The sequence below is a fragment of the Mauremys mutica genome, chromosome 6, assembly GCF_020497125.1.
Source record: "Mauremys mutica isolate MM-2020 ecotype Southern chromosome 6, ASM2049712v1, whole genome shotgun sequence".
Taxonomy (NCBI): domain Eukaryota; kingdom Metazoa; phylum Chordata; order Testudines; family Geoemydidae; genus Mauremys; species Mauremys mutica.
The window spans coordinates 23,779,799-23,807,414 of record NC_059077.1 but is presented as its reverse complement, the minus strand read 5'-3'; the positions used below and the strand labels follow the sequence as shown (position 1 = coordinate 23,807,414).

The following is a 27,616-nucleotide window of genomic DNA, read 5'->3' as shown; positions in this document are numbered from 1 at the left end:
CTTGATTTGTGCTTACTTATTTCCACATGGAGCATCCCATGGAAACTGTAACTACATGTGATTACATATAACTATATTATTAGTGTAAATTAAAATGTTGCCTATTTTTTAAAACAGCAAAACTTATTTTGAGCTATAAAAATGTACCCTCTAACATATCTCAGGGCAGATAAAAATGTATGAGAGGAGACAGGATAAACTTACTTGAGCTCTAAGGGAACATCGACAGTGCAGCTGGGAGAATGCCTCTCAGCCCAGGTAGACAGACACAAGTTAGCTCCTCTTGAGCTCATGTGCTAAAAATAGCAGCATGGCCATTGCAGCATGGGTGACAGCACAGACTAGCCATCCAAGTACCAGCCTTCCTGACCCCCTGGGTCCGAGTTCACGTGGCTAGCCTATGCCGCCAAAACATCCATACAGCTATTTTTTAGCACACTAGATTGAGCAGAGCTTGCACTTGTCTGTCTACCTGGGCTGGGAAGCATGCTCCCAGCTGCAGTGTAGACACACCCAATCAGACAAAGGGGAAAAGTGAATTCCATACTGCATGGACTCTCCATTAAGATCACTCAGGCTTTGGCTACACTTACACTTCAAAGCGCTTTGAATCGCTAAGTGTAGTCAAAGCGCCAGCGCTGGGAGAGAGCTCTCCCAGCGCTGTCCGTACTCCACCTCCCTGTGGGGAATAACGGACAGCGCTGGGAGCCGCGCTCCCAGCGCTGGGGCTTTGACCACACTGGCACTTTGCAGCGCCGCAATTTGCAGCGCTGGAGGGGGTGTGTTTTCACACCCTGCTGCAGCGCTGCAAATTTGTAAGTGTAGCCAAGCCCTCAGTCACCAATTTTCTGGCCTTTAAATCTAAGGACTATTAGCTTGTGTGTCTCTGCTGACCTAAATTGTCATGATGGCTCACAGGGGAGAGGCAGCCTGGTTGATGTAAGGCAGCTTACATCAACCTAATTATGTCAAAGTACACACTGATGTAAGTGTCCGACTACACCGACATAATAACTCCAGAGAGGCATAGGGCTGTCAGTGTAGGTAGGGAGACACAGTGTCTGTCTAGATACTGCATTACTTACATCGGCTGTTGGCTGTCTTAGCAAGAAAGCCAGACAGGGAGAGCCCAGTCCCCAGCTCTCCACTCCCAGCTGGACTGCACCCACCCCGCTCCTTGCTCCCAGCTGGGCTGCTGCCTAGAGGCTCCCTGCTCAGGGACCCAAGAAGTCCAGGTGGCTGCCCCCACGCCCAGCTGTGAGTGGGGAGTTGAGAGTTGGGGGGGCAGTTGGGTTCCCAGCAGGGAGCTGTGTGGAGCTGAAAGCCTTGGCTCTCAGCCACCCACACTGCCCCTCAAGTCAGCGGAAGTACTCCTAGCGAGGACACACACCACCAACAGAAGGAGGGCAGTGTGGACATCAGCCACCGCGCTGGCTGTAAGTCAACCTAACATAGGTCGACTTAAGTCTGTAGTGCAGACATGCCCGCAGTCTTTCAGACAGCCAGGACCCAAGTCATATAGGGATATACAGATCAAAGTCAGTACCTTGAATTGCACCTGGAAGTTAAGTGAAATTCCATGTAGATCTAAATTTTTAAGAACATAAGAACGGTCATACTGGATCAGACCCAGTATCCTGTCTTCCAACAGTGGCCAATGATAGGTGCCCCAGAGGGAAAGAACAGAACAGGTAATCAGCAATCCATCACGTTGCACATTTCCAGCTTCTGGCAGAGGCTAGGGCTACTATCCCTGCCAACCCTGGCTAATAGCCATTGATAGAGCTATCATCCATGAATTTATCTAGTTCTTTTTTAAACCCTGTTATAGGTCTTGGCCTTCACAACATCCTCTGGCAAATTGTTCCACTGGTTGACTGTGTGTTGTGTGAAGAAATACTTCCTTTTGTTTGTTTTAACAGCTGCCTATGAATTTCATTTGCTGACCCCTAGTTCTTGTGTTATGAGGAATAAACCGCACTTCCTTATTTCGTTTCTGCACACCAGGCATGATTTTATAGACCTCTATCATATCCCCGCTTAGTCGTCTCTTTTCCAAGATGAAAAGTTCCAGTCTCATTAATCTCTCCTCATATGGAAGCTATTCCACATCCCTAATCATTTTTTGGCCCTTTTCTGTACCTTTTCCAATTCCACTATATCTTTTTTGAGATGGAGCGACTACATGGGCACACAGTATTCAAGATGTGGGCCTAACATGGATATGATATTTTCTGTCTTATTATCTATCCCTTTCCTAATGATTCCCAACATTCTGTTAGCTTTTTTTTTTTTTGACTGCAGCAGCACATTGAGCTTATGTTTTCAGAGAACTATCCAAGATCTCTTTTTTGAGTGGTAACAGCTAATTTAGACCCCATCATTTTATCTGTATAGTTGGGATTATGTTTTCTAATGTGCATTACTTTGCATTTATCAACATTGATCTAGGAGAACTAGTGTAATGTGTTCCTTGTGACTGATTCTATTTAATAAGCGAGCAGCTGCAATCTACAACTGCTGCAGCTTACACATATTCTTCAAGGGTAATCCATTGTAGAATGCACTGCAGTAATTATGTCAGGTGTCACAGTGCTTTGCCGTACTTTGCTGTTTTATCAGCTATACTTCTTATATTGGAGTCGCAATATTTTGTAAGGCAATACATACCTTCCTATGTTCTTGTCTTCACTTTTACTCTCTTAACCCCACTGTCTCAATCTCTGACATCAAAAGTTGCTGCCATAGCACAAGAGTTTGGGATATAATTTAAATATGCTGTTAATATACTTATTTGTGTTTGATGGAGTCACTGCAGTTCTAGAAAAATGTTTGTTAATCTGAACTGAACAAGATATTGTAAAGGGCCTTGCTGATGAATTGCTGACTGACAATTTCTCTATATTCTCTAACTATGCAATATTCAGGGCCACCCAGAGGATTCAGGGGGCCTGGGGCAAAGCAATTTCAGGGGCCCCTTCTATAAAAAAAAGTTGCAATACTATAGAAAACTATATTCTCATGGGGGCCCCTGCGGGGCCCAAGGCAAATTGCCCCCCCCCCAAGGCAGCCCTGGGAAAAATAAACATTTAAAAACCTTCCACATCTCGGCACAAACCCAGTTTTAAGAAAACTTCTTTTCAAGTCACCTTTACAAGGTATCACTGGTTCTCAGCATCAGCTAGTGCTAAAAGGCACTAAAGCTCATTAAAAGGGTTGGACAAATATTTTCTGTCAAAACTTTTTTTGGATCGAAAACTAAGGGTTTTTAAAAAGCAGAAAAAAATCACGTCTGCTTTCCTTCAAAATTTGTTGTGTTTTTTTTAATTGAAAAGCTGAAATTAGTCTGCCAAAACCTGAACATGGTTTGGGGTTTCAGAAGTGTGTGGCCAAATATTTGCTGCTTGCTGTGTTTGATTGTTTAAAGAAACAATAAAAAAAGTCTGCTTAAAAAAAAAATCCCAAAACTTTTGAACCACCTCAGCTTGTGACCAAATGCCTGAGACCATTCAGTCAGAGATTTTTCCAGGTTTCTGATAATCTGCTGTCTCCTTTGACTCATATCTGTCTCCGTAACTTTGGGTTCATTTAGCTTAGAACATAAGAATGGCCATACTGGGTCAGACCAAAAGTCCATCCAGCCCAGTATCCTGTCTACCGACAGTGGCCAATGCCAAGTGCCCCAGAGGGAGTGAACCTAACAGGTAATGATCAAGTGATCTCTCTCCTGCCATCCATCTCCACTCTCTGACAAACAGAGGCTAGGGACACCATTCCTTACCCATCCTGGCTAATAGCCATTAGTGGACTTAACCTCCATGAATGTATCTGTTTCCTAGAGACTGGCTCCATGGGGTCCCTCACAAACTGGAGACGGTTACTGTGGTTTTGTCTTTAGTATAGCTTATGTACATACTCTATGAACTGAGCATTTGAGATTGTTCCAGAATCTGGGATGAGCCTATGTTGTGAAAACTGAAACGCTCAAAATAGCACATGCACGTGAATGCACACAGGGTGCTAAAATTAAACTAACCCAGGGGTTCTCAAACTTGGGGTCGGGACCCCTCAGGGGGTCACGAGGTTATTACTGGGGGTCATGAGCTGTCAGCCTCCACCTCAAACCCCGCTTTGCCTCCAGCATTTATAAAATAGTGTTAAATATATTTAAAAAGTGTTTTTAATTTATAAGGTGGGGGTCACACTCAGAGGTTTGCTATCTGAAAGGGGTCACCAGTACAAAAGTTCGAGAACCACTGAATTACCTGAAGAACCTCTGGAGCCTCAGGGAATGCAGGGGAGGGTGGTCTCCCTTGGTAAGTTGGGAAGGAGGTAGGTGGTATAGGATATTGCTCTTCTCATGTGATCCCTCCCCCATGGAAAAGATAACAGCTTCGCTCTTTCTATTAAATAGCTGTCTGCAAGCCTCAAACTGCTGTATGAGCTTTAGGGTAGGAAAGGCTGTGCCTCCCAAAACAGCCTGGCCCTGCCCCCCTATCCGACCCCCATCCACTTCCTGCCCCCTGACTGTCCCACTCAGAATCCCCGACCCATTCTGCTCCTAGTCCCCTCACTGCTCCCCCGAGACCTCCTCCCCAACCACCACCCCGGGACCCCATCCCCCACCAACCCCCCCCATTCCCTGACTGCCCCGACCCCTATCTACCCCCCCACAGAGTCCTGACAGACCCCCGGAATGCCCACGATCCAATCCCCCCATTCCCCATCCCCTGACCACTCCCCCAGAACCTCTGCCCCCTCCCTGTCCCCTGACTGTCCCTGGGACTCCGTCTCTTATCCAAGCCCCCCCAGCCCCGGCCCCCTGCCATGCCGCTTACCCCCATTTCCCCCTCTCCCGGGGGCTCAGCGCGCCATGTCCAGGAGAAGCCCTGGACAGCGCTGCAGCGGCCTGACTCCAGCCTTATTTTTAATAAGTACCATTAGTATGTTCAGCACTGTACAGTAAATAGAACTATAGTCCCTGTATCAAAGAGCTTATCATTTTGAGGTCCTTAACTCAAGCAAACTGATGTTAATTTTAATTGGGCTTTGCCTAAAACCTCATTAAAAAATTAGTAAGGTCTTTAGTATTTTCCCCTAACTTAGACAAACAGAATGGTTCAGCTGCATAAGAAACTGGAAGATCAGATGATGGTGAAAATTCATGACTGAATTTTTTTTTCTTCAGATATATGTTGTGATATGTTATAGACTTCTGGCAGCAGTAACTGAGGTGGATTAACATTGATAGGGCTCCGCAAAAGTAGTACTTGAGTGAGGGATTTTAAGGAAGGATTTGAATGAAAAGAGAATTGATGTTTGGTGCAAGCATAGGGGGTAGTGAAGATGAAAGCACAAAGATGATAGGGGAAAGATAAAAAGGGCGGTGAGATATACCTCTTTCATATCCTTCCCTCAATACCCACTTCTGCTTTGATGCTAAGTGTCTGAAGTTGGGCCACGTTGAAAATTAAGGGCCGCATTTGAAAATTTTGGGTTGTGACTTGCCATGACCAAACAGAGAGTCAGTGTTTAGACAGCAGACAGTTGTAATTAGAGAATCAGTGAATTGGGTTCTCAATCTTGTGCTGTCCTGTATAGATCATGCTCTTCTTTCATCAACACTGATTTTATTTCTATTTGCTCTCTGTTCAAATGTCCGTAACCAATTTGACTTGCTAAAGGATCCTAGTGAATAGTGATTATGCTCTTTTTGAACCAATGAGTTATTGTACATTGCATCACTTGAAAATAATGCAAACAGTTAAAAAATTGCTATCCTAATTATTGACTTTTTTTGCATAAGCTCAATGTGTATTTAAAACAAAGTTATACTGCTGTCTGTCCTAATTCAGTACATGACTGCTGTGTTGACTGGCCTGTTAAGAGTTATAAAAATACTTTAGATATTTTTTAATTAATGTTTATTATTCAAAACTTATATAACATTCCATACATTTGCCTGGCACTTTAAACTGATATTAAAGCTATGGTAATTAATTTGCCATTTACTTATTACCAGTTAATTGCAAGTTAATTAGAAATTGAATTGAGAACACCAAATGTTTGGTGACAAGGAATAGAATAGGGGAGTAGGACTGGAAACCTAGAGGTGAAAGGACCTGATTTTCCTTTACACTAAGGTCCCTTTATCCCACTTGCAAGGTAAGGAGGCCTTAAAGGGTGCATAAATTAAATTTACATTCATTTTAACGTCCTGCATTCTCCCACCGTGGTGTACAGAGGCCTTAATGTAAACGAGACTCTGGCCCAAAGACTTATTATGCCATTACTAAATCTTAACCATCTAGGTTCCTCCCTCCACAGAGTTGTCTTTGCTCTTCTAAAGAAGGTTTTAAAATTTATCATACGTGTTAATTCTGTATGAACAGGTATCTTGTAAATAACTTTCAGTTGGTAGAGAACATACTTAAAGATTGAAAACAAAATAAACTGAGCTGTCAGACATACACCACACCAACCCCTAACAAAAGTTGACTACTTACTGCAAAAGAATATGTACCAATTGGTTCAGGATGTGGGTAAAAAGCACATATCGTGTGGTAATCATTTCTCAAACAACAAAGACAGAAATACAAGTTATTTACAATGATTGTGCTATATTATACTAAACAGACTGTCAGAAAAGATTCAAAGCATAAAAGCTTCTTTTTCAAACAATAGAATAAATAATACTGAATTGGGGGAAAAATAACTATGTAGTGTACTTTGGCCAAAGCAGTTTAACATTCTTACTTCAATTTTCAATTGTTAAATTATTCTGTGTTCTAAAATTGCAGGAAACAGATTATAGGATCTGAAAAATTGTCACTTAGATTATTACAGCATGGTCATAACAATATCAGCCATTTCTCAAAACTTCTTTTTTAAAATGTTGTCTTATTAAAATAAATGGATCACCAAATATAAAATTCCACTACAAAGGTGTAATTCACAACTTGTTGCAAATAGTATTTACAGGACTACCAGATCTTGTAACAGGCACTGTTTTTATTTAGTCTTGGGGTTTTTTTGCTGACTACTTTGTGTTACATTTTCTAATGTGGTGCATTAACTACACTTTAATTTCTACTTAAAAATAATTGCACTGAAGTTTCACGTGTTGTAGTTATGTAACATCAGTAACATCATAGTAACATCAGTTGTTCATATACAGTATGAAATGTGTTACTGCACTCAAGGCCAAACAAGGATTAAGAGTTTCAGGGTTGCACAGGCTTTCAAATGCCAGCAACAGAAAATATTATTTACTCCCAGACGAATATGGAGTTAATGTGAAAACATCTGTAACTACATGAAAATTTATATCTAATTCTATCATCATGAACTGTCAAAAAAAACCGAAAAACCAAATGTATTATAACATCACAACAAATTGTCAACAATCATGAGTAAACAAGGTGCATTTTCTTTCATTATGCCATGTCAGTTAGGGGTACCTTATATTCATCATAATCTTTCTCATCTAGCAAATTCATTTTATCCAACTCTACAAGTTGTTCTGGGGTTGGCTCAGTTGGCAAAGGTTCAATCGACGCTTGTTCATATATTGGTTTTCCGTTAAAAAAAAGTTCTTTCCAATCTCGCATCAGTTTCATTGGAATTAGGCTGCAGAAACAAAAACAAACCAAATTAGTTGTCAAACCAAACTAACAAGTCAGCTATTTTGAGAATTATGGACCCAATTCTGCCCCAAACATGCAGCAGAAGTAAACAGGTTCTACACTACAACATCTGTCGGATTTGGGACAAAGACAGAACCCACCCTAAAGACCGCATAGTTGTACCCAACCTCATCTGCAGCTGCTGTCATAGACACAAGGGCCGCTGTATCGCCACATATGTGCCAGTGTACAGTATTTGGTTGGTGAAACTGTGTAGTAGCAAATCTATTGTCTCTGCCCCTCTCCCACTCCAAAACTTATATTCTCACTGGGGAAGGACTCATTGGAGGATCTGTGGAGATGTACTCTAGGCTACACAAGAGATGTGGACTCCACACCTAATCCATCCCTTCCGCAGTTTTCCTGCACTCAGAGCCTTACGCACCAACAAAAGAGGGTGGCAAGATCTGTCCAGAAATGCCTACTCTACATGTTAATACTAGTTTATGATAATATAAGTAATTCAACCTGATTATGTTAAAGGTATTTCTAGAAAATAAAAAATTAAAGTAGATATAAATATGGAACAAGTGTTTTTATTATTAAAGATAAAACAAAGAACCTGAACACATCATGTGTAGTAATTCTAGGGTTGCTCAAGTCAACAAGCTGAGCAACACCAGTAGCATAATTAGTCCATATTCAACACGTGTGCTCAAACTGAACTGAGTTATATTATTGTCAAAATACATAAGACTACCTTATAATTATCTTGTACTTTGTATTAAAGAAAAAAAAAGTTGTGATTTAATTATATGATCATAAAAGGGCACAACTATAAAATTGCTAGCAGACAGCATTATCATTTTGGAACAACAACTTCATCTATTTGAATTTTCTTCTTTTTAAGTACAGATCTGAGATAACTGAGTGTTATGCTATAAATATACTTTGCACATAATACCTTTGAACACTGAAAATAATACTGTTTGCATCTTGCACAAGGAAATGCATGGAAATACTGACAAAATTTACCTCCCGTGGCAGTCAGGATGCTGATACAATCTTGATCTGTATATGTACCTATATAGTGTATTCACCACTCAGTTCACATATGTTTTATACTAATTTACATTGGAGTCATGGCTGCACATTGACAAGAAAATCACCCACAAAATGTGAACGTGATGTTAAATATTGCAATGCTGAAATACAATTCATATTAAACATCTGTTGGGCCATAATTTATATTTGCACATTTTTCTTTAAATCTTTTGCTCTTAATCTTTTAACAGAACTGTTATTTTTTAAAGGTAATGGAGTTTTATATTTATATTCTTGGGGTGAAATCTTCACCACCACTCTAGCACCTTTATGCTGTGTAAAAAGGCTGGAACAACGTAAGGGAACCCTGAAAGCCCCAAATCTGACCAGGGGAGGATTCCCTTGGGACAGGAACTGTGGAGACAGCTGCAAGACTGCTTTCTGAGGATCATCTCACAAGCTCTGATGCAGGGGGCATGTCAGGGGTGGGGCCACCCAGAGTATATAACCTGTGGAGATTCCAAGCAGAGCTGTGGTCCTTAGGGCAGCCCAGGGAGTAAACAAGCCTCCACAGCTGTCTAAATTATACTGTGGGCCATCCAGCCATTGGAGTGGCCTCAGATTGGGAGGGCACAAAGTTTTAAGCCACTTCAGCCTCCCCCTACTCCTGACTTGTGAGTTCTGTGCTGTGCAGACATTTGTGAGGACATTTTTGCTTCTCAATGTAGAGAGAAAAATATGAAAGTCATAATAAGGACATCTTATAAAACTTCTACATTATTCACATTTTCAATCATACTGAAATGCAATGGCCTCAGCCTGAGTACAGGGATACTCTACAGTTATAAAAACAAACATTCAGTACTCTCCTGGTCCTACCAATTATTCAATTCTCTGAATTCTCTTAGTTTCTAGAGTGCACAATAACTATATGATTATTTCTTATTAATCATACAGTATGTTAATCTACGTACTCTGACTGGATAAAAGCCATAGTGCAGGGCTCTGCGTAATCACTGTATAGTTATTTTTCAATGTCTCTCAAGAAGAGATGTACTGACCCATAAGGAGCAAAAGGAGATGAGAGAGGGAAATGAGAAGGTGAGGTGAAAGATGGGGAGAGCACTTGCACACTTACATAATGAAGAAAGGATCAAAAATATTTTAAAACGAATTACCTTTCAGCAGTCTGACAGCTCGTGTTGTTTCTGGGCTTTCCCCCTACTTTCCCATATTTAATTTAAAATTTCAGTGTAAAAAGATCAACAATCACCTGAAGTTGTAGCTTGTTATCTCATTCTTAACCATATCCTGAGTTAAGACTAGCTAGCAGTGATTCTTCAGGGAGCTGGGTTGAGGACCCCTATTAGGTAAACAATGACTGAAACACTGCCTTCCCAAAACCAGTATCTGTTCTTGATACCATGTCATGAAAATGGTGGTTTGTGAAGGTAGCCTTATTCAGTACCCTTACAGATTTCAAATAAAGGCACATTGTTTATACATGTTGTGGAAGCTGCTATCCCCTTTGTTAAGTGAGCCCCGCCCAACTAGCTCATAACATGACTGAATGCATAATCTTATCCACTTACACAGGCTTTGAGCCAAGATGGGAAGACCCTTAGATTGTTCTCTGAAAGTCACAAAAAGCTTCCACTTTCTGAATTGCTTGCAAACAATACTAGGATGTGAGTAAGACTTAGGACATTAAATCTGCTGTCGTGAACAATTCAAATGTGCATTATATTCACCTTGCAGTTTCAAATGCATGCAGTATTATTTCAGACTGTCACAAAATGTTTTGTCCCTTTCAAAGCAGGCCTAAGTCCATTTAAAGCCTTTTAAGATCAGCACTCTGTGGGTTGTACTCATCAGAGGGATTGTGTAACTGCAGGTTACAGCAAAGCCTACTGTGGAATGGAACAGCACTATATACAATCGCTTGTTTTCGCAATAATTAGAGAAGACTGGAGGGTGTAGCAGCTTGCTGTAGAGATGCTCCAAGGTGGACCAAACTGAGTTGTAGACCAAGATTGCCAGTGGTGTTCCCAGAGGTCAGGGACCTGAAGCAGGAGAAGGAGAGGGGCTGTGGCCAGAAGCCAGTGAGAGGGCCTAAGAGAAGTCCTAAAGGCAGGCAGGAGAAGGAACCGGTGAGGAGTAAGAGTATTACTGAAAAGAGTATGAGCCATGGACTAAGGAGTGCTAAAGGTTTCCAGACCAAGGAGAAAGCAGGGGAAGAAAAAAGTCTGACAAGAAAAGAACAGAGAAGGCAGGAGACTCAGTGAAAAAACAAGCTCTTTCTTGTTTAGAGGTCCCAGGCCAAAGCTTCCAGAGAGGATAAGGGGAAGTTCTCCTTTACGTTCCTCCTTCAAGTGGGGAAGACCACACTATACCCTGGCTGAAAGATTTGTTTAGCCTGTGGCAGGAAAAGTCTATCAGTGAAGCCAGTGGAGAAGGCTGAAGAATTGTGGACCAGGGAGTGGCAAAGAACTTGTGTGGAATCCTAGCTATTAAGGGGAAGGATTTAGCTAAGGATGGGTGATGGTTTGTTTGCAGAAATCTTTTGTTTTGAACTTTTATTTGTCTTAGAAAGGGAGGAATATTTGACTTGGTCAGAGGGCCAAACTGCCAATTCACTCAAGTACCCAGCTATCTGAAAGCAAGGGGAAATTAAAGCACCAATCTGATGGGAAACTAAGGCATGGCAGCATCTGATGCCAGACCAGGTAGGAAAACCTCTTACAGTCCTAAAGCATTAAGTTGTGATTTCTTGGCCTTCTTAAACAGTTGCTGTTTCACCCACAGGTGGCTCTGTTGCTGATGTGAGGGAAGTAATTTGTAAAGTACACATTGAACCTAAAGCCTTTTAACCTGAAGGATCTCAAAATGCTTTTCAAACTTACTTCTATTAGGGCTCTCCAATTATTAAAAAAAAAAAGATGTTTGTGATTAATTGCAGTTTTAATTGCACTGTTAAACAATAACAGAATACCATTTATTTAAATATTTTTGGATATTTTCTACATTTTCAAATATATTGATTTTAATTACAACACAGAATACAAAGTGTATAGTGCTCACTTTATATTATCTTTTATTACAAATACTTGCACTGATAAAAAGAAATAGTATTTTTCAATTCACTTCATATAAGTACTGTAGTTCACTCTCTTTATCATGAAAGTGCAACTTAAAAATGTAGAATTTTTTTTTACATAATTGCACTCAAAAACAAAACAATGTAAAACTTTAGAGCCTACAAGTCCATTCAGTCCTACTTCTTGTTCAGCCAATCGCTAAGACAAACAAGTTTGTTTACATTTATGGGAGATAATGGTGCCCACTTCTTATTTACAATGTCACCTGAAAATGAGAACAGGTGTACGCATGGCACTTTTGTAGCAGGCGTTGCAGGTGTTTATGCGCCAGATATGCCAAACATTTATATGTCCCTTCATGCTTGACCACCATTCCAGAGGACATTCTTCCATGCTGAGGATGAGTTTTACTCGATAACATAGCAAATGTTATGTCACCAAAAAAAATAAAAATCTACATTTGTAAGTGGCACTTTCACAATAAGAAGATTGCACTACAGCACATGTACGAGATGAACAGAAAAATACTATTTCTTTTGTTTATATTTTACAGTGCAAATATCTGTAATAAAAATAATACAAAGTGAGCACTATACACTTCGTACAATTTGTTATAATTAAAATCAATATTTGAAAATACAGAAAAACATCCAAAATATTTAGAATAAACTTCAATTGGTATTCTATTATTGTTTAACAGTATGATTAAAACAGTGATTAATCACAATTAATTTTTTAATCAGACTAATTTGTTTTGATTAATCACTTGAGTTAACAGTGATTAATTAACAGCCCTACAATCTATATAAATTACATTGTGATCCTTTAGAACAGGGGTCGGCAACCTCTCAGAAGTGGTGTGCCAAGTCTTCATTTATTCACTCTAATTTAAGTTTTTGCGTGCCAGTAATTTTTTAGAAGGTCTCTTTCTATAAGTCTATAATATATAACTAAACTATTGTTGTATGTAAAGTAAATAAGGTTTTTAAAATGTTTAAGAAGCTTTATTTAAAATTAAATTAAAATGCAGAGCCCCCCGGACGAGTGGCCAGGACCCAGGCAGTGTGAGTGCCACTGAAAATCAGCTCATGTGCCTTAGGTTGCCTACCTCACGTGCCATAGGTTGCTTTAGAACAAAAGGTTGTACTACAAATATAATATTTAATTATTATTATTAATTCATGTGCAAAAAATGTGAAAATATTAAAAAGTATTTCCAGTTGAAAGTAATTAGCACTGTGGAGTTGAGTTTAATTTTTCCACAGTAACATTAGCTCCGGTACACTGAATACGAGAAACAGAACTCATGATTCTATAATAATCTTTTAAATTATATGCTTGTTTTCAGTATTAACCACAACTGGAAAGCAGGGCGTTCACAAGGGAACATATTTCATGAAATAATGTGTCTCACTAATTTTCCTTTCCCTGTATTCTGTTTCTTATACACTTATTTTCTCTGACTTCTGAAATTTACTTACTTGTTTGTCAACATTCGATATTCTCCTGTTTTGGCTGACAGATCAATAATTTGGTCAATCACTTCCCAACACATGGAATAATGCTTTTTATATCGAGCCTCTGCTCTTTCAGCAGCAATTTTCTCATGTAGGTCTCTTTCTTTGCAAATATGTTCCTCATAATCAATTTTTTCTTGTTTTGCAAGAGCCTAAGGATTTTTTTTCAAAAACACACTTTTTAATTAGATTGTAAATTAACTTGCACTGGCATAGCAATAAAAAAAGTTTAAAAATGCTTAGAGTAAATCTATAAAAAGAAAATGAACTTGATGAATTTGAGTCAAGAATTGAAAACATTTTTATAAGATTCATTAATCAAATGATATATAGCAGGTAATAAAAAATTAAGACCTGCAGAAGTCTGAATACAACCTCTGAGGACTCTGTAAGTTCCTGCTTTTTGCAAAATAGTTACTAATATACTAAAGTAAAGGAACAAAATGTTACCTCCCCCATAACAAGTAAAATATTTTTTCAGTGATTTCTGAAAAAAAGCCATTTTAACCTTAAACATGGAGAGAGTATATTTGCTATTCATGAAAAACAGACACTGGGTGAAATCCCAGTCCCAGTACAGTCAATACCAAAACACCTCTCGATGTCAATTGGGCCAGGATTTCAGCCATTAAATACATTTTAGAAGGTATGGCACACAGCAAGGGCCTAATCTGCAAAGAATTAATACAAAGATACTGATACTATTTGAGCTTTTGAACCCCCACCCTCCAAAATTTTTGCACATAAAATCAAAAAGGAGGAAGAACAACTTGACTATCAGCACTCCCAACAGCACAGTGGGCCCTGGTGGCCAGGAGGTGTAATTCTGGACAATCCCTGATCAATACCTACAGACTCCTGGATGCATGAGATTCCTAATGAGAATTAAGTTTATTTTGGAGGGACTGGGAGGAGATAGAGTGAGGGTTCAGGGCTGGAAAGGGTGAATGTGTGAGTGTCATGCCCTGCTGTATGCATAACATTTGGCATAACATCTCATTTGGACTTAGGCTTCCAAGTGCTTAAGTCACTTTTGAAAATGAGACAGGCTCCTAAGTCACTTAAGCCGTGCAACACTGGCTGGGCAATGCCTGAATACCTTTAAAAATCTGAGCTCATGTATGGGAGGCAGACAAAGCTCTGCACAATATATTGAATAATTAATCTTTTACCGCCTCTCTGTCAAGAGCTTCTTGGAACTCTTTCAGTCGTCTTTCCTCATACTGTTTTTCTCTGAAAATTCTGTTCTGCCATAGCACTTCTTTTTCATGACGAACATGCATGAGTTGTACAGCAATCCTCCGCTCCTGCTGGGACTGTCTCATTAATCTATTAACAAGTTGCTCTTCCCGGTAAGCCTCCTAAAAAAAATAAAATATTGTAAGCTATGCTAAATAGTGATTAACTATTTAATGGTTATGTCAGAAAATTCTATACTCCTGATATAAAATGTTTATTCAAAATAGCATGACAGTCTTCATCTATGCTTATTTAACATACATAGCCTAAAACATACATTTCTATTTATGATGCTATCAGTAATATAATATAATTACGGTTTTATCAAGTAATACATAACCACTTAAAAATATTTTAATTGAAATACTCAACAGAAACACATTTTCTTAAAATTTAGGCAGCTAAAATTAATTTTAACACAGACTATTTTGATGTGACTTTTCTGTGCTTCAAATAATTCTCTTTTTAGTTGTAATGATACTCACTCCCCAACAACTAGTCCCAGTTTCCTTCTCTTCCCCTGGCCCCGTCCTACAACTCATATCCAGTCCCAGTTCTCCCTCTCCAAAGGTTCCTTGTCCTAATCTACTCCCCCCACATGCACATCCCCTCTGCTTTTTATTCAGGCAGCTTCCTTCCTCACAGTAGAACGGGGGCATTGAGTACAGGTGACTCTCCATTCTAGTGCCTGGACCTGGCCCTAAGATAGCCTGCATCAGCCTGGAGCTTAATTGCAAGGAAAGTCCAGCTCAGCCCTGGGCTGAAGCATGCCTAGTACAGATAGATGGAGAGCTGTAGTAGCCAGAAGTTGGTCTAATAAAAAAAAAAATCACCTCACCCACCTTGTCTCTCCAGTACAGATGGAATCTTTCAAGAAGATCTAGCAAGTCTCTAGTGAGTAAGCGTGGACTGCAATTTTTCAAAGTCTTATAATGACGAATTTGGATGGATTGTCACAGGGCCGGCAAAAAGCAGATCCCTGACACAAAGGCACACGACTCCTCCTTTTCCCTCCCCTAAATGCTAAAATTTTGCAAAATAAGTCGGCCTGATGTAGATGCCCAGCCTGTAAAATTTCAGCCTAAACAGTTAAAGATGGTAAAGTTATAATAGGAAGTGTCAGGCAACTGCCTATTATAAATGTTAAGAAAGAAATCATAAAGGAAAAGGAGGACTGGTTTTCTGTTTCTCCTTATTATCCTAATTAACGTAGGAGTTTAGGAGGGTTTAGGAGTTTGTCTTTGTTAAATGCAGTGGCAACCAAAGTTTGTAGTAACTCCTCATTGACATGCTTACATTTTCAGCTTCCTTCTGCCACTCCTCTGTTCTTATGAATTCAGATCTCTGAATTAAACTTCAAAACTTTTCAGCTGCTTCTGCAGCCCAGGCACTGAGCTTTGAGTGAAAGTTGCAGTTTCCCTTTGAAGTCCCACTGTCCCACAGAAGGGCTTGAAAGGGAAATCACTGATTCCCTCTGCAGCCCAGACACCTGCTCCAGAAGCAATGGTACAGCTTTAAAGTTTAGTTTAGAGATCTGTAATTGGAGCTTGTCTAAGAGTCCCAATTCAGTTTCTTCAGAAAAGAGGAGAGAAGTGAAGAAAGAGGCTAGAGGGGAAAACTGGCAGCTCTTCACTAACACTTTTATCCATCATGAGCTTAGTTTCCCTTTCATCAGATGTTTGTGATGGAGCTGCAATGGAACAACACACTACATAAACCCACCTCAAATTTTGTTTTCATTTTGTAAACTACTGTTAACAAACAAGACATACTCCAAAAGCAATAACCAACTCTAATATGCTACAGCGTGCCTCACAGTACAACGAGGCATGTAACAATAACCTACTAACACATATCCATGGGGGTTAATGGCAGTTCTAGAAGTACTATAGAAAATTCTGAGAAAGATGTCCTTTGTATTACTGCAAACTGTGATATACTGTTGTAGAGGAAAAAATGCAAATTCAATATTGTAAATTCAAACCATTTTATTTGTTTTTTAATTCTTTTGACTTCTTGAATACTATATCAAATGGGCAGGCAGGCTAGTGCATTCTAATGAAATGCTACTGACTTGAAACGTCTAAGAAGATATACAGCACTATCACCTCCAGGGGCAATAGTTTTCAACTGGCTATTAAGCCAGCCTCTGAGGTCTCAATCCTGCAATGAGCTCCACATGGGCACAGGGTTCTGCCCACATGAAGCTCACTGCAGGATCAGATCTGATTTTGCATGCACACATCCATTTTCACACAGAAATGTCATTTATGCATGCAAATTTAAAATAGAGAATTCAATAGTCTTGAAAATGAAGGTTACTTGCCTGTAACCAGAGTTGTCTGAGATGGACTCTGCACATTCCCATGAATGGGATACACTGGTTGGTACAGCTCAAGTGGTGGATCCTTCTCATAGCAGTGCCCATAGGAACACTCATGTGCCCCTTCTACTTCTTCCCTCTGCATCCCTGAAAATTTTGAGGGTGAGGTTATAAAACGGGGGTGCCCACTGATACCTCAGTTCCTTCCACCACTTTCTTAGACTCAATAGTCCATTAGGCTTCTGAGGATGAGGAGAAAATGGGCAGGAAGTGTGAATATGCAGAGTCCATCTCAAAGAATTCTGTTTACAGGAAAGTTATATTAATTTCTTCTTCAAAGTGGCCTCTGCATATTTCCACTTCTGAGATAGTTTGCCAAACTGTAGACCATCAAAGGAAGGTGGGACTTGGAGTCCTAACTGAACAGGGATTGAAATACTGCCCTACCAAACTGAACGTCAGCTCTAGACACTAAGTCTAAGGAGTAGAGGTTTATACATTTTGAGCTCTAAATAGCAATCTCACAGATCTCAGGAACTGGAACATGTCTAAAGCATGCTGTGGAGGGAGCCATTGCTCTGGTAGAGTGTGACTTAACCCCAACAAGGGGAGGAATAGATGTTAGCTTGTAACTTCTCTCTATACATTGTGAAGAGACAGCATGACTTTGTGGCTGTCTGTACATAACATAAAGAGATTGGGAGACTTGTGAAATTCTTTGGTCCTATTAAAACAGTAAGCTAGAGCTCTCTTGGTATTTAAAGTATGTAGTTCTGACTCCCCTATGTGGTGTGAGGTCTAGGAAAGAAAACTTGTACATTCATCATTTGATTAATGTCGAAGTCAGATACCACCTTGGCAAGGAATGTAGCATTTGAATGAAGTACCACCTTATTGTTGTGAAAGACAGTGAATGGTGAATTGACTATGAGGGCATGTAGATTACTCATTTGCCTAGCTGATGTCATGGCTATTATAAACATAATTTTAATAGCTAGGTGGAATAGTGAACAATCTGCCATATGCTCAAATGCAGACTTCATGAGCTGCTTTAAGACTGAACTGAGGTCCTTGAAGGAACAGAGTCTTTCATTCACAGGTCCCTTCATAAGTTTCTTAACTCAGAAGACAGATTTATTGTCTATGAGCACTTAGTGTGCCTCTATAGCTGCTAATTGCACTTTCAAAGAAGATTTGGAAAGACCTGAAAGCTTTAATTGAAGTAAATAATCAAAAATATATTATACTGGAGCCAATGTTAGATCTATATGTTTTTTGGATATCACCGTCACAAATCTAGTCCACTTGAGATATCATAACACCTTCTGGTTGACTATTTTATCAAGTTAATCAATAGCTGATGCACTTCTGAAGGACAAGATTTTTCAAGGTATGTTAGAGTCCTGTAGCCCATGAAGTTAGGTGAAGTGGTAGAGGGTCAGAAGATAAATTCTGCCTAGCTCCTCCCTGTTCAGATAATAAACCTGGTAACACTGGAAGTAGCCAGTGCGCTCCATTGGAGAGTTGAAGAAGGGCTGTTTATCACTGTTGTCTTGACCATACTTGGGCAATAAGAATTATCTTGTCTCCATCTTATCTTTTTTCTCAGTCTCTGGATCAGAGGAAAGGGGAGAGAAAGCATAAAACAGACCCTTCCACCAGTTCACAAGAAAAGACTCTGATATGGACATACTGTCTCTCCCTGCTCATGAGCAAAAGAATAGACACTTCAAATAATGTCTGGTGACAAGAAGATCTATGCCTGGGAGCCTGTACAGGTCATCGATTTCTTTAATAACCATTCATGCATCTCTGCTCAGTTGAACTGCTATCCTGTTGACTTTACCTGCATCCTCACACAGCTGGAAAGAGTGAGCCTCTCCCTGTTTGTTCACATAGTACACTGCCAGTGTATTGTCTGTGATGAACGGCACTACCTTGTTCTTGATGCCATGTATAAAAGATTTAAATGCCAAACAAATTACTCTCAATTTTAGGAAGTTAGTGATCTCTTTTCTTGAGAGCTCCAGTGACCTCTAATTGCTAATCTGTTGTTCCCCATCTCTTGCTGAAGGCAACAAAGGCATCCAGACCACACTACTCGATCCATTGTCTACAGCCAAGCTCTACAATACAATTGCATTTGCTCCAACCCCTCAGACAGAGACAAACACCTACAACATCTCTATTAAGCGTTCTTACAACTACAATATCCACCTGCTGAAGTGAAGAAACAGATTGACAGAGCCAGGAGAGTACCCAGAAGTCACCTACTACAGGACAGGCCCAACAAAGTAACAGAACGCCACTAGCCATCACCTACAGCCCCCAACTAAAACCTCTCCAGCGCATCATCAAGGATCTACAACCTATCCTGAAGAACAATCCATCACTCTCACAGATCTTGGGAGACAGGCCAGTCCTTGCTTACAGACAGCCCCAAACCTGAAGCAAATACTCACCAGCAACCACACACCACACAACAAAAACACTAACCCTGGAACCTATGCTTGCAACAAAGCCCGTTGCCAACTCTGTCCACATATCTAGTCAGGGGATACCATCATAGGACCTAATCACATCAGCCACACTATCAGGGGCTCGTTCACCTGCACATCTACCAATGTGATCTATGCCATCATGTGCCACCAATGCCCCTCTGCCATGTACATTGGCCAAACTGGACAGTCTCTACGTAAAAGAATAAATGGACACAAATCAGACGTCAAGAATTATAACATTCAAAAACCAGTTGGAGAACACTTCAACCTCCCTGGCCACTCGATTACAGACCTAAAAGTCACAATATTACAACAAAAAAAACTTCAAAAACAGACTCCACTGAGAGACTGCTGAATTGGAATTAATTTGCAAATTGGACACCATTAAATTAGGTTTGAATAAAGACTGGGAGAGGATGGGCCATTACACAAAGTAAAACTATTTCCCCATGCTTATCTCTTCCCCCCTGCCGCCCAGTTCCTTATATCACCTTATCATGTGCTGGAAATGGGCCATTTTCATTACCACTACAAACAGTTATTTTTCTCTCCTGCTGACAACAGCTCACCTTAACTGATCACTCTCCTTATAATGTGTATGGTAACACCCATTGTTTCATGTTCCCTGTGTGTATATATATATCTCTTCCGTCTGTATTTTCCACTACATGCATCTGATGAAGTGGGTTTTAGCCCACGAAAGCTTATGCTACAATAAATTTGTTAGTCTCTAAGGTGCCACAAGTACTCCTGTTCTTTTTGCGGATACAGAATAACACGGCTACTACTCTTTAACCCTAAGGTAAGGTAAGGTATGTGATGAAGATAAAGAGTCCAGGTAGGAGGAGGCCCAAGGAAGTAGCAGCAACTAACTGAAATGAGAGGCACATGGCTGCTGTTTATAGGCTCCCTGAGTTGGAACCTGAAGTAGTGGGTGGGCCTGGGCTCCAACACCAGCCACTGGAGAAATGGTGTAAACCCCAAGAATGGGACAAGGCTCATTTGGAAGCCAAAGCAAAGGGCTGAATGTAAAGGGCCCAGAACTGGGTCTTAAGACCCTGGTCAGAGCGGATACACAGTTTTGCTATCCCAGAAGGGGTTCATTTTGACTATGTGACATGGCTGAAGAGTCAAGCCACTGAAGAACTGACAACCTACAGGGGTGCCAGGAGTAGAACAAGGCCTACAGTTCCACACACAGGAGGTGCTCAAGAGGTAAGTGCTCCCCATTACAACATCCTTTTGGCAGACTGAAGCTTCAGTTATCTGTCTTCTAGCAGATAAGCTCTGCCCTCTTGAGAGTCAAGAACTGCTTCTGCAAAAGGGATTCTCTACATAGGAGGCAGAAGGGATTTTTTTTTCACATTTATCAAGAATTCTAACCACTTAAATATGTGTAATGTATATCTTTGAAAAGGGCATCTTTTTATGATGTTTTGATAAGCCAATTATATAAATAAGGGTAAATGAAAAAAAACTGCTGTCTTAAAAGAGAGTCTCTACCACAGATAGGCACTTTGTAAATCACCCGGGGGCAGCAGACAGGCCAAAGGGTAGGACTTTGTATTTGGAAATGTTCTTGTCCAACCATGAAAGGGAGATAACTGCAGTGACTTGGTCTGATAGAGATAGGGAAGCATACATTCTTTGGATCAAGAGCTACAAACTAATCTAAGGCCTGGTCTACACTAGGACTTTAATTCGAATTTAGCAGCGTTAATTCGAACTAACCGCTCAACCGTCCACACCAGGAAGCCATTTAATTCGAACTAGAGGGCTCTTTAGTTTGAATTTGGTACTCCACCCCGGCAGGTGGAGTAACGCTAAATTCGACATGGCTAGTTCGAATTAGGCTAGGTGTGGATGCAAATCGAACTTAGTAGCTCCGGGAGCTATCCCACAGTGCACCACTCTGTTGACGCTCTGGACAGCAGCCCGAGCTTGGATTCTCTGCCCAGCCACACAGGAAATGACCCGCGAAAATTTGAATTCATTTTCCTGTCTGGGCGGTTTGAATCTGACGTTCTGGTTGCACATCGGGGCGAGCTCCGCAGCACCGGCAGCAATGCAGAGCTCTCCAGCAGAGGAGTTCATGTAATCTCTGAATAGAAAGAGGGACTCGGCATAGACTGACCGGGAACTCTTCGATCTGATCGGTGTGTGGGGCGAGGAGTCTGTGCTTTCGGAGCTGCGCTCCAACGAACGGAATGCAAAGACCTACGAGAAGGTCTCCAAAGCCATGATCCAGACAGAGGATACAGCCGTCATGCAACGCAGCGCCGCGTGAAAATCAAGGACCCCAGACAAGCCTACCAAAAAATCAAAGCGGCCAACGGACGCTACGGAGCCTGCCACCACTGCCCCACCAGTGACCATGGACTCTGATGATGGGACAGTGTCGATGGACAGTTCCTCGACGATGTTCACGGACGGGAAGATGAGGAAGGGTTTGTGGAGGACGAGGCAGGCGATAGCGCTTACAACGCTGGTTTCCCCGACAGCCAGGATCTATTCATCACCGTCACGGAGATCCCCTACCAACCCTCCCCGGCCAGGAACCCGGATCCTGAATCAGGGGTAGGATCTGTCGGTAAGTGCTTTAACCATGTTAACTTTTATTCTTAATATAACAGGAATCTGAAGTGTGTGAAAAGGAGGTCTCTGTATATATGGTGATAGAACAGAAATCCTCCTGGGAGAATGCCACGAAGCTCTCCTGCCGTTAATCGATAAGCATCAGCAGGAGGTTCCTGGGGAGAGCTGCCTTACTGGGTGCTCCGTGGTAGCACACTTTTCCGCGCGAGGCTTTCACGCGGTATTCAGGGAGCACTGCCTCCCAGAGCACGGCTGCATAGGTCCGTGGTTCGTGCTAGATTTCACGCAGCATGCGCTCTCTATCTCCTTCAGTGCCCGTCCTCACGGTGATCTCGCTCGGAGACTCCTGCATCTAAGTAGGGGAAGAAATGTTACGTTACGCCTGGTCCAAAGTATTTTTAATAAATAAACGGACAGACGGCATAGCACAGACTCAGCACGCAGCTGCGTGACGAGCGTAACGGAAAGCCAAAGAATCAAATGGACGCTCATGGAGGGAACGAGGACGCAAGGTATCCCACAGTTCCTGCTGTCTCCGAAAAGCATTTGCATTCTTGGCTGATCTCCGAATGCTTCTAGGGTCAAACACAGTGTCCGCGGTGGGTCGGGGCATAGCTCGGCAATTTACGCAGCCCCCCGACCCCCAGAAGTTAAAGGGAAAACAATCCTCTGTTGACTCTTTTACATGTCACCGTATCTGTACTGAATGCTGCAGATAGACGCGATGGTGCAGCACTCAACACCAACATCCTTGCTCCCCCCACGCTATGGATGGCTGATGATGAGGATGCATTTCCATCTTTTTGTACCATCAGCCTATTGGCACATGGGGCAGTGCAAAAGGGCTGGTAACCATGACAACCGTACCAACTTGCTTGGGACCGGTCGGTCAAGGCCGCCTGTTGCTAATTTTTCATGGTAGATGGTGCAGTATGGCTGGTAACCGTCCTCATCATTGCAACAGGGGGCTGAGCTCCATCAGCCCCCACCCTTCATTGTAAAGAAAAGATTCAATTGCCCCTGGACTAGCAGAGGGATGAGTGGCTCCCTCCTCCACACCCCTTAATGTCATCTCTGGACTATCATTGCAGCTGGAGGCTTCCTTCCACTCATTTCTCACAAACGACTACCTGTGTCTTGTTCATGCATTCTATATTACTTCATCACACAAGTGGGGGGACAATGGTATTGGAACCCAGGAAGGCTGGGGGAAGAACGGAATGAACAGCTGGGGTTGTTTCAGGAGCACACCCTGTGAATAGCGTTCAGCTCAAAATTTATGCAGGATTGGACAGAGAGCAGCTGTGGTCTCTGGTTGTATGATACAGTGGTTCTCTAGTACACTTGCCCATAATCTAGGCAGGACTGATTCTATTTTTAGATACCCAAAAAGGAGGGATTGACTCGGGGAGTCATTCCCAAATTTTGCTTTTGCGCCCCTGGCTGATCGACCAGGGGCACTTATGACAGCACCAAATGGCGCAGTGCAAAAGGACAGGTAACCATGACCATCTTATTACCGTCTTCTTACCAGTTCATGGTATGGTAGACGGTGCAGTATGCCTGGTAACCATCGCTGCTGTCATGCAAAAGCATAAGCATGCTGCTGTGTAGCGCTGCTGGTCCGCCTCTGTCAGCGGCATCCAGTACACATACGGTGACATATACAAAAGGCAAAATAGGGTCCATTGTTGCCACGCTATGGCGTGTGCCAGGGCATTTCATGGAAAACGTGCTCGAAATGATTGTCTGCCATTGCTTTCCCGGAGGAAGGAATGACTGGCGACATTTACCCAGAATCCACCGCGCAAATGATTTGTGCAACAGCAGGCACAGGGGTCTCAACAAAAAATTCACAGAGACAGCCTAGACTCAGTTAATTGTTCGCAAAAAAGTATCATTGCAAGGAATTAACTAACTGTTTCCCATCTCACAGCTTCCACTGTCTCCAGACCTGCCACAGCATCCACCTCGCAGAGGCTGGCGAAGATTAGGCGGCGAAAGAAAAAGACAAGGGACACGATTTTCGATGAATGTGTGGGCTGCTACCTAGCCGAGGCGGACCAGCAGAGGCAGTGGAGGGAGAAAGTCTCTCTGTACCAGCGCTCACACAGCGAATGGGAGGAGAGGTGGCGTGAGGAACACAAGCAGGCGACTCAAGCAATGCTTGTACTACTGAGGGAGCAAACGGACACGCTCCGGCGACTTGTGTATGTTCTGCAGGACCGCTGCAGGACAGAGCCCCCGGCAGTATCTCTGCAACTGCCCTCCCCTGCCACAAAGTCACATTCCCCCCTCACCTCAAATAACCAGGAGGATGCCCGCCCTGGGCCGTGAATACTGTCACTGCACCCCAGCAGAGTGCTCAAGTAACCAAAAGCTCTCCTACCCTACATTTGCATAAGTCCTTCCCTTCCGGACTCAAACAAGTCCCAATCCCAGTCCCATCCCATAACTGTGTACTTAAGTAATAAAAATACTTTGCTGTTAAGTACTGTTTCCGTCATGTTTCTTCACTGAAGACTGTGTTTGAATGGGGTGCGTGGGGAAGTGCGTTGCTAATTGCATAGGACAGGCACCTTTCGCAGGGTACAGACACGGGGGCCGGATCAGCAGCGGGTAACACACACAGTGCAGTCAGCAGGCACCGTGGTCGGTATGGGAGGTGGTTTCCAGGTTCTGTGTGGGCGGTGGGGATGTGACTTTTTAGCGGGGGAGGGCAGGTACAGATCTTATACAGCGGTCCTTGTCGTGGACCGCTGAGTCACGCAGCAGAGGAATCTGTATCCGTCCTCCTCCGCCACAAGGCCACATAGCCCCCTGCACACAGAATCCCAAAAAGGAGGGATGGCAGGCTCCGTTGAAACAAGCAGTCCGGCAATGCGGACCGCTGTATGAGCAACCTCTCCTCAGTAACAGTGTGACATGTATTTTATTTTTACACGTGTCTTGGAAGTGGAGGAAACGGGGAGAACGGGGTATTTAACCGAAGAGGAGAGTCAACAGTAACTGGGTAAAGAAACAGGGGCAGGTTCAGCTTCTCTGTAAAGAAACTGAACAGTCACAGGTCACGCTGCTCGCTGGTATTTAAAGAGTTCCTTGTCGCTGTCCCAGGCGCCTGTATAGGGCTTCATGAGCAAGTGCATTAGCGGGCAGGCTGGGTCACCGAGGATCACTATAGGCAAATGCACATCCACAACAGTTATTTCGTGGTACGGGAAGAAACTACCTTCCAGCAGGCGTCTGAGCAGCCCACAGTTCCTGAGAACACACGCATCAGGAACCTTGCCCGGCCATACGACGTTCATGTTGGTAAAACGTCCCCTATGGTCCCCCAGTGCTTGCAGAACCATTGAAAAGTAGCCCAATTTCTCAGCAGCTGAATGTGGAAGAGGTGGACGATAAAGTGCGAGGAGGAGAAAACGGCGAGGATCGCAGCGGGCTCCATGCTTGCAGTGCTGTGGCGTCCACGCTGTCACTGACCAGAAAAGTGCACGAACAGATTGCCCGCAGGCGCTTTCAGGGAGGGAGGGAGTGAGGGCGTGATTGACGGTTCAATGACGACAGTTACCCAAAACCACCCTCGACACATTTTTTCCCCCAGCAGGCATTGGGGGCTCTACCCAGCATTCCAATGGGCAGCGGGGACTGCGGGAACTGTGGGATAGCTTCCCACAGTGCACCGCTTCGAAAGTCGACGCCGGCCCCGTTAATGTGGACTCAGAAGTTCGAATTAGTGTATTTAGTATGGATACACAAATTCGACTTCATAAGGTCGAATCCACAAATTCGAATTAAGTAGATTCGAAATAGTCCTGTAGTGTAGACAAGGCCTCAAGAGGTAAAAGAGGGTATATTGGATACTAGAGTCAACATGAGGAAACTGAATCTTCTAATAAAAGCACTGAACTTTTTAAGATCTAATATCAGATGAATTTTTCCACAGCTGTCGACTCCATGGGTGCACCTGGGCTGGAGCATCCACCAGGAAAAGTTAGTGGGTGAGCAGCCTTTTCCCCCTCACCTCCAAGCGCGCTGCATCCCCTCTCCTCCCCCTCCCTCCCAGCGCTTCCTGCCACCTAACAGCTGTTTGGCGGTGCTTAGGACTTTCCAGAAGGGAGGGGGAGGAGTGGGGATGCAGCGCACTCAGGTGAGGAGGTGGAGAAGAGGCAGGGCAGGGGTGGGGATGGGGTGGGAAAAGGCAGGGTGGAGCAGGGACTTTGGGGAAGGGGTGGAATGGAGGTGGAGCGAGGGCGGTGCAAGGGTGGGAAGAGACAGTGCGGGGGGTTATGCACCCACCGGGCAGATACCAGAAAATATCTGGAATAGAATTTCTGAATTCCCTTGGAACCTCCTTTATTGCTCAAGCTTCTACAAGGGACTGAATCTCTGATTTTAACAAGCTTTTGTGAGACAGTCCCTGAATCAGGAAGAGGGGTTTGGATGGAGGAAGTGTTTCAAACTGAATGGAATAACCATCTTTTAAAAAGGCATACATTTTAATGGCGAAGGTAATTAACCATGGGAACAATTTACCCAGGGTTATAGCAGATTCTCCATCACAGGCCATTTTTAAATCTAATCAAGATTAGATGCTTTTCTCAGAGACTTCTTGTAGTTCAGACAGGAATTGTTTCAGAGAATTTCTATAGGCTGTATTATGCAGATGGTCAGACTAGATGATCACCATGTTCCCTTTTATAGTCTCACCCTCAGAACACACAGAAATGCAGAGAGAAGAGGTGCGAGGGACACAGGAGAGCTCCAACGGGCACTGAGCTGCACCTGCTGATGCATCCCATGAGCGAATATGCAGAGGACACTCAATAAAGAATTTGTCTTGTTCATGTTTGACATAATTTTGAAATGATTGCACTCTGTGATACATAGTCATAAATCACACAGGTGCCATTTTACTATGTTATAAGGCTTCATTCAAGTAGTCATTTTAAGGCTGCCAATCCCTGTAGCATATAGATTGAGTAGGAGGGTTAATCTATTAAAATAGTAACCTCTGAAGTTTCCTGAGGTTTTAATAGCATAGTTGGTTATTGCACTTACCCCCTTTGAAATGTTGACTGCCATTTCTGCAGACCTGGGTATGATCACAAGTTAGTTTAAAATGAGTGCAGTGTTGTTATTTTAGCTTCAGTCCACCTAATCAGAAAACTGTTAATCAACTGAATGTTTCTATTTAAAGTAGACTCAGAACTAGATATCTGCTGGGAGAGCAACACAGCAGTGCACAGACAATCTAGGAAGTTTCTGGAAAGTGTAGGGGACAATTTCCTGGTGCAAGTGCTGGAGGAACCAACTAGGGGAAAAGCTCTTCTTGACCTGCTGCTCACAAACAGGGAAGAAATAGTAGAGGAAGCAATAGTGGATGGGAACCTGGGGGGCAGTGACCATGAGATGGTCGAGTTCAGGATCCTGACACAAGGAAAAAGGGAAAGCAGTAGAACAGAGACCCTGGACTTCAGAAAAGCAGACTTTGACTCCCTCAGGGAACTGATGGGCAAGGTCCCTTGGGAGAATAACATGACGGGGAAAGGAGTCGAGGAAAGCTGGCTGTATTTCAAAGAAACCTTATTGAGGTTGCAGGAACAAACCATCCCGATGTGTAGGAAGAAAAGTAAATATGGCAGGCGACCAGCTTGGCTTAACAGTGAAATCC

The 27,616-nt window shown here is 42.6% G+C and overlaps 1 protein-coding gene across 2 annotated transcripts in view; it reads right to left on the bottom strand.

Moving 5' to 3' along the window:
- The window catches only part of LOC123372662 (sperm flagellar protein 2-like), a 64,697-nt gene that overhangs the window by 10,719 nt on the left and 26,362 nt on the right, over positions 1 to 27,616 (bottom strand). The window contains exons 8-10 of one of the 2 annotated variants that reach the window (XM_045020939.1): positions 14,457 to 14,645; positions 13,249 to 13,436; positions 7,461 to 7,629 (exon numbers count right to left, since the gene is read on the bottom strand). In XM_045020939.1, the coding sequence (XP_044876874.1) occupies positions 7,461 to 7,629; positions 13,249 to 13,436; positions 14,457 to 14,645 (546 nt within the window). Of the gene's footprint in view, positions 1 to 5,968; positions 7,630 to 13,248; positions 13,437 to 14,456; positions 14,646 to 27,616 lie in introns of those variants that run through there. The other variant, XM_045020940.1, reaches the window with a different exon arrangement.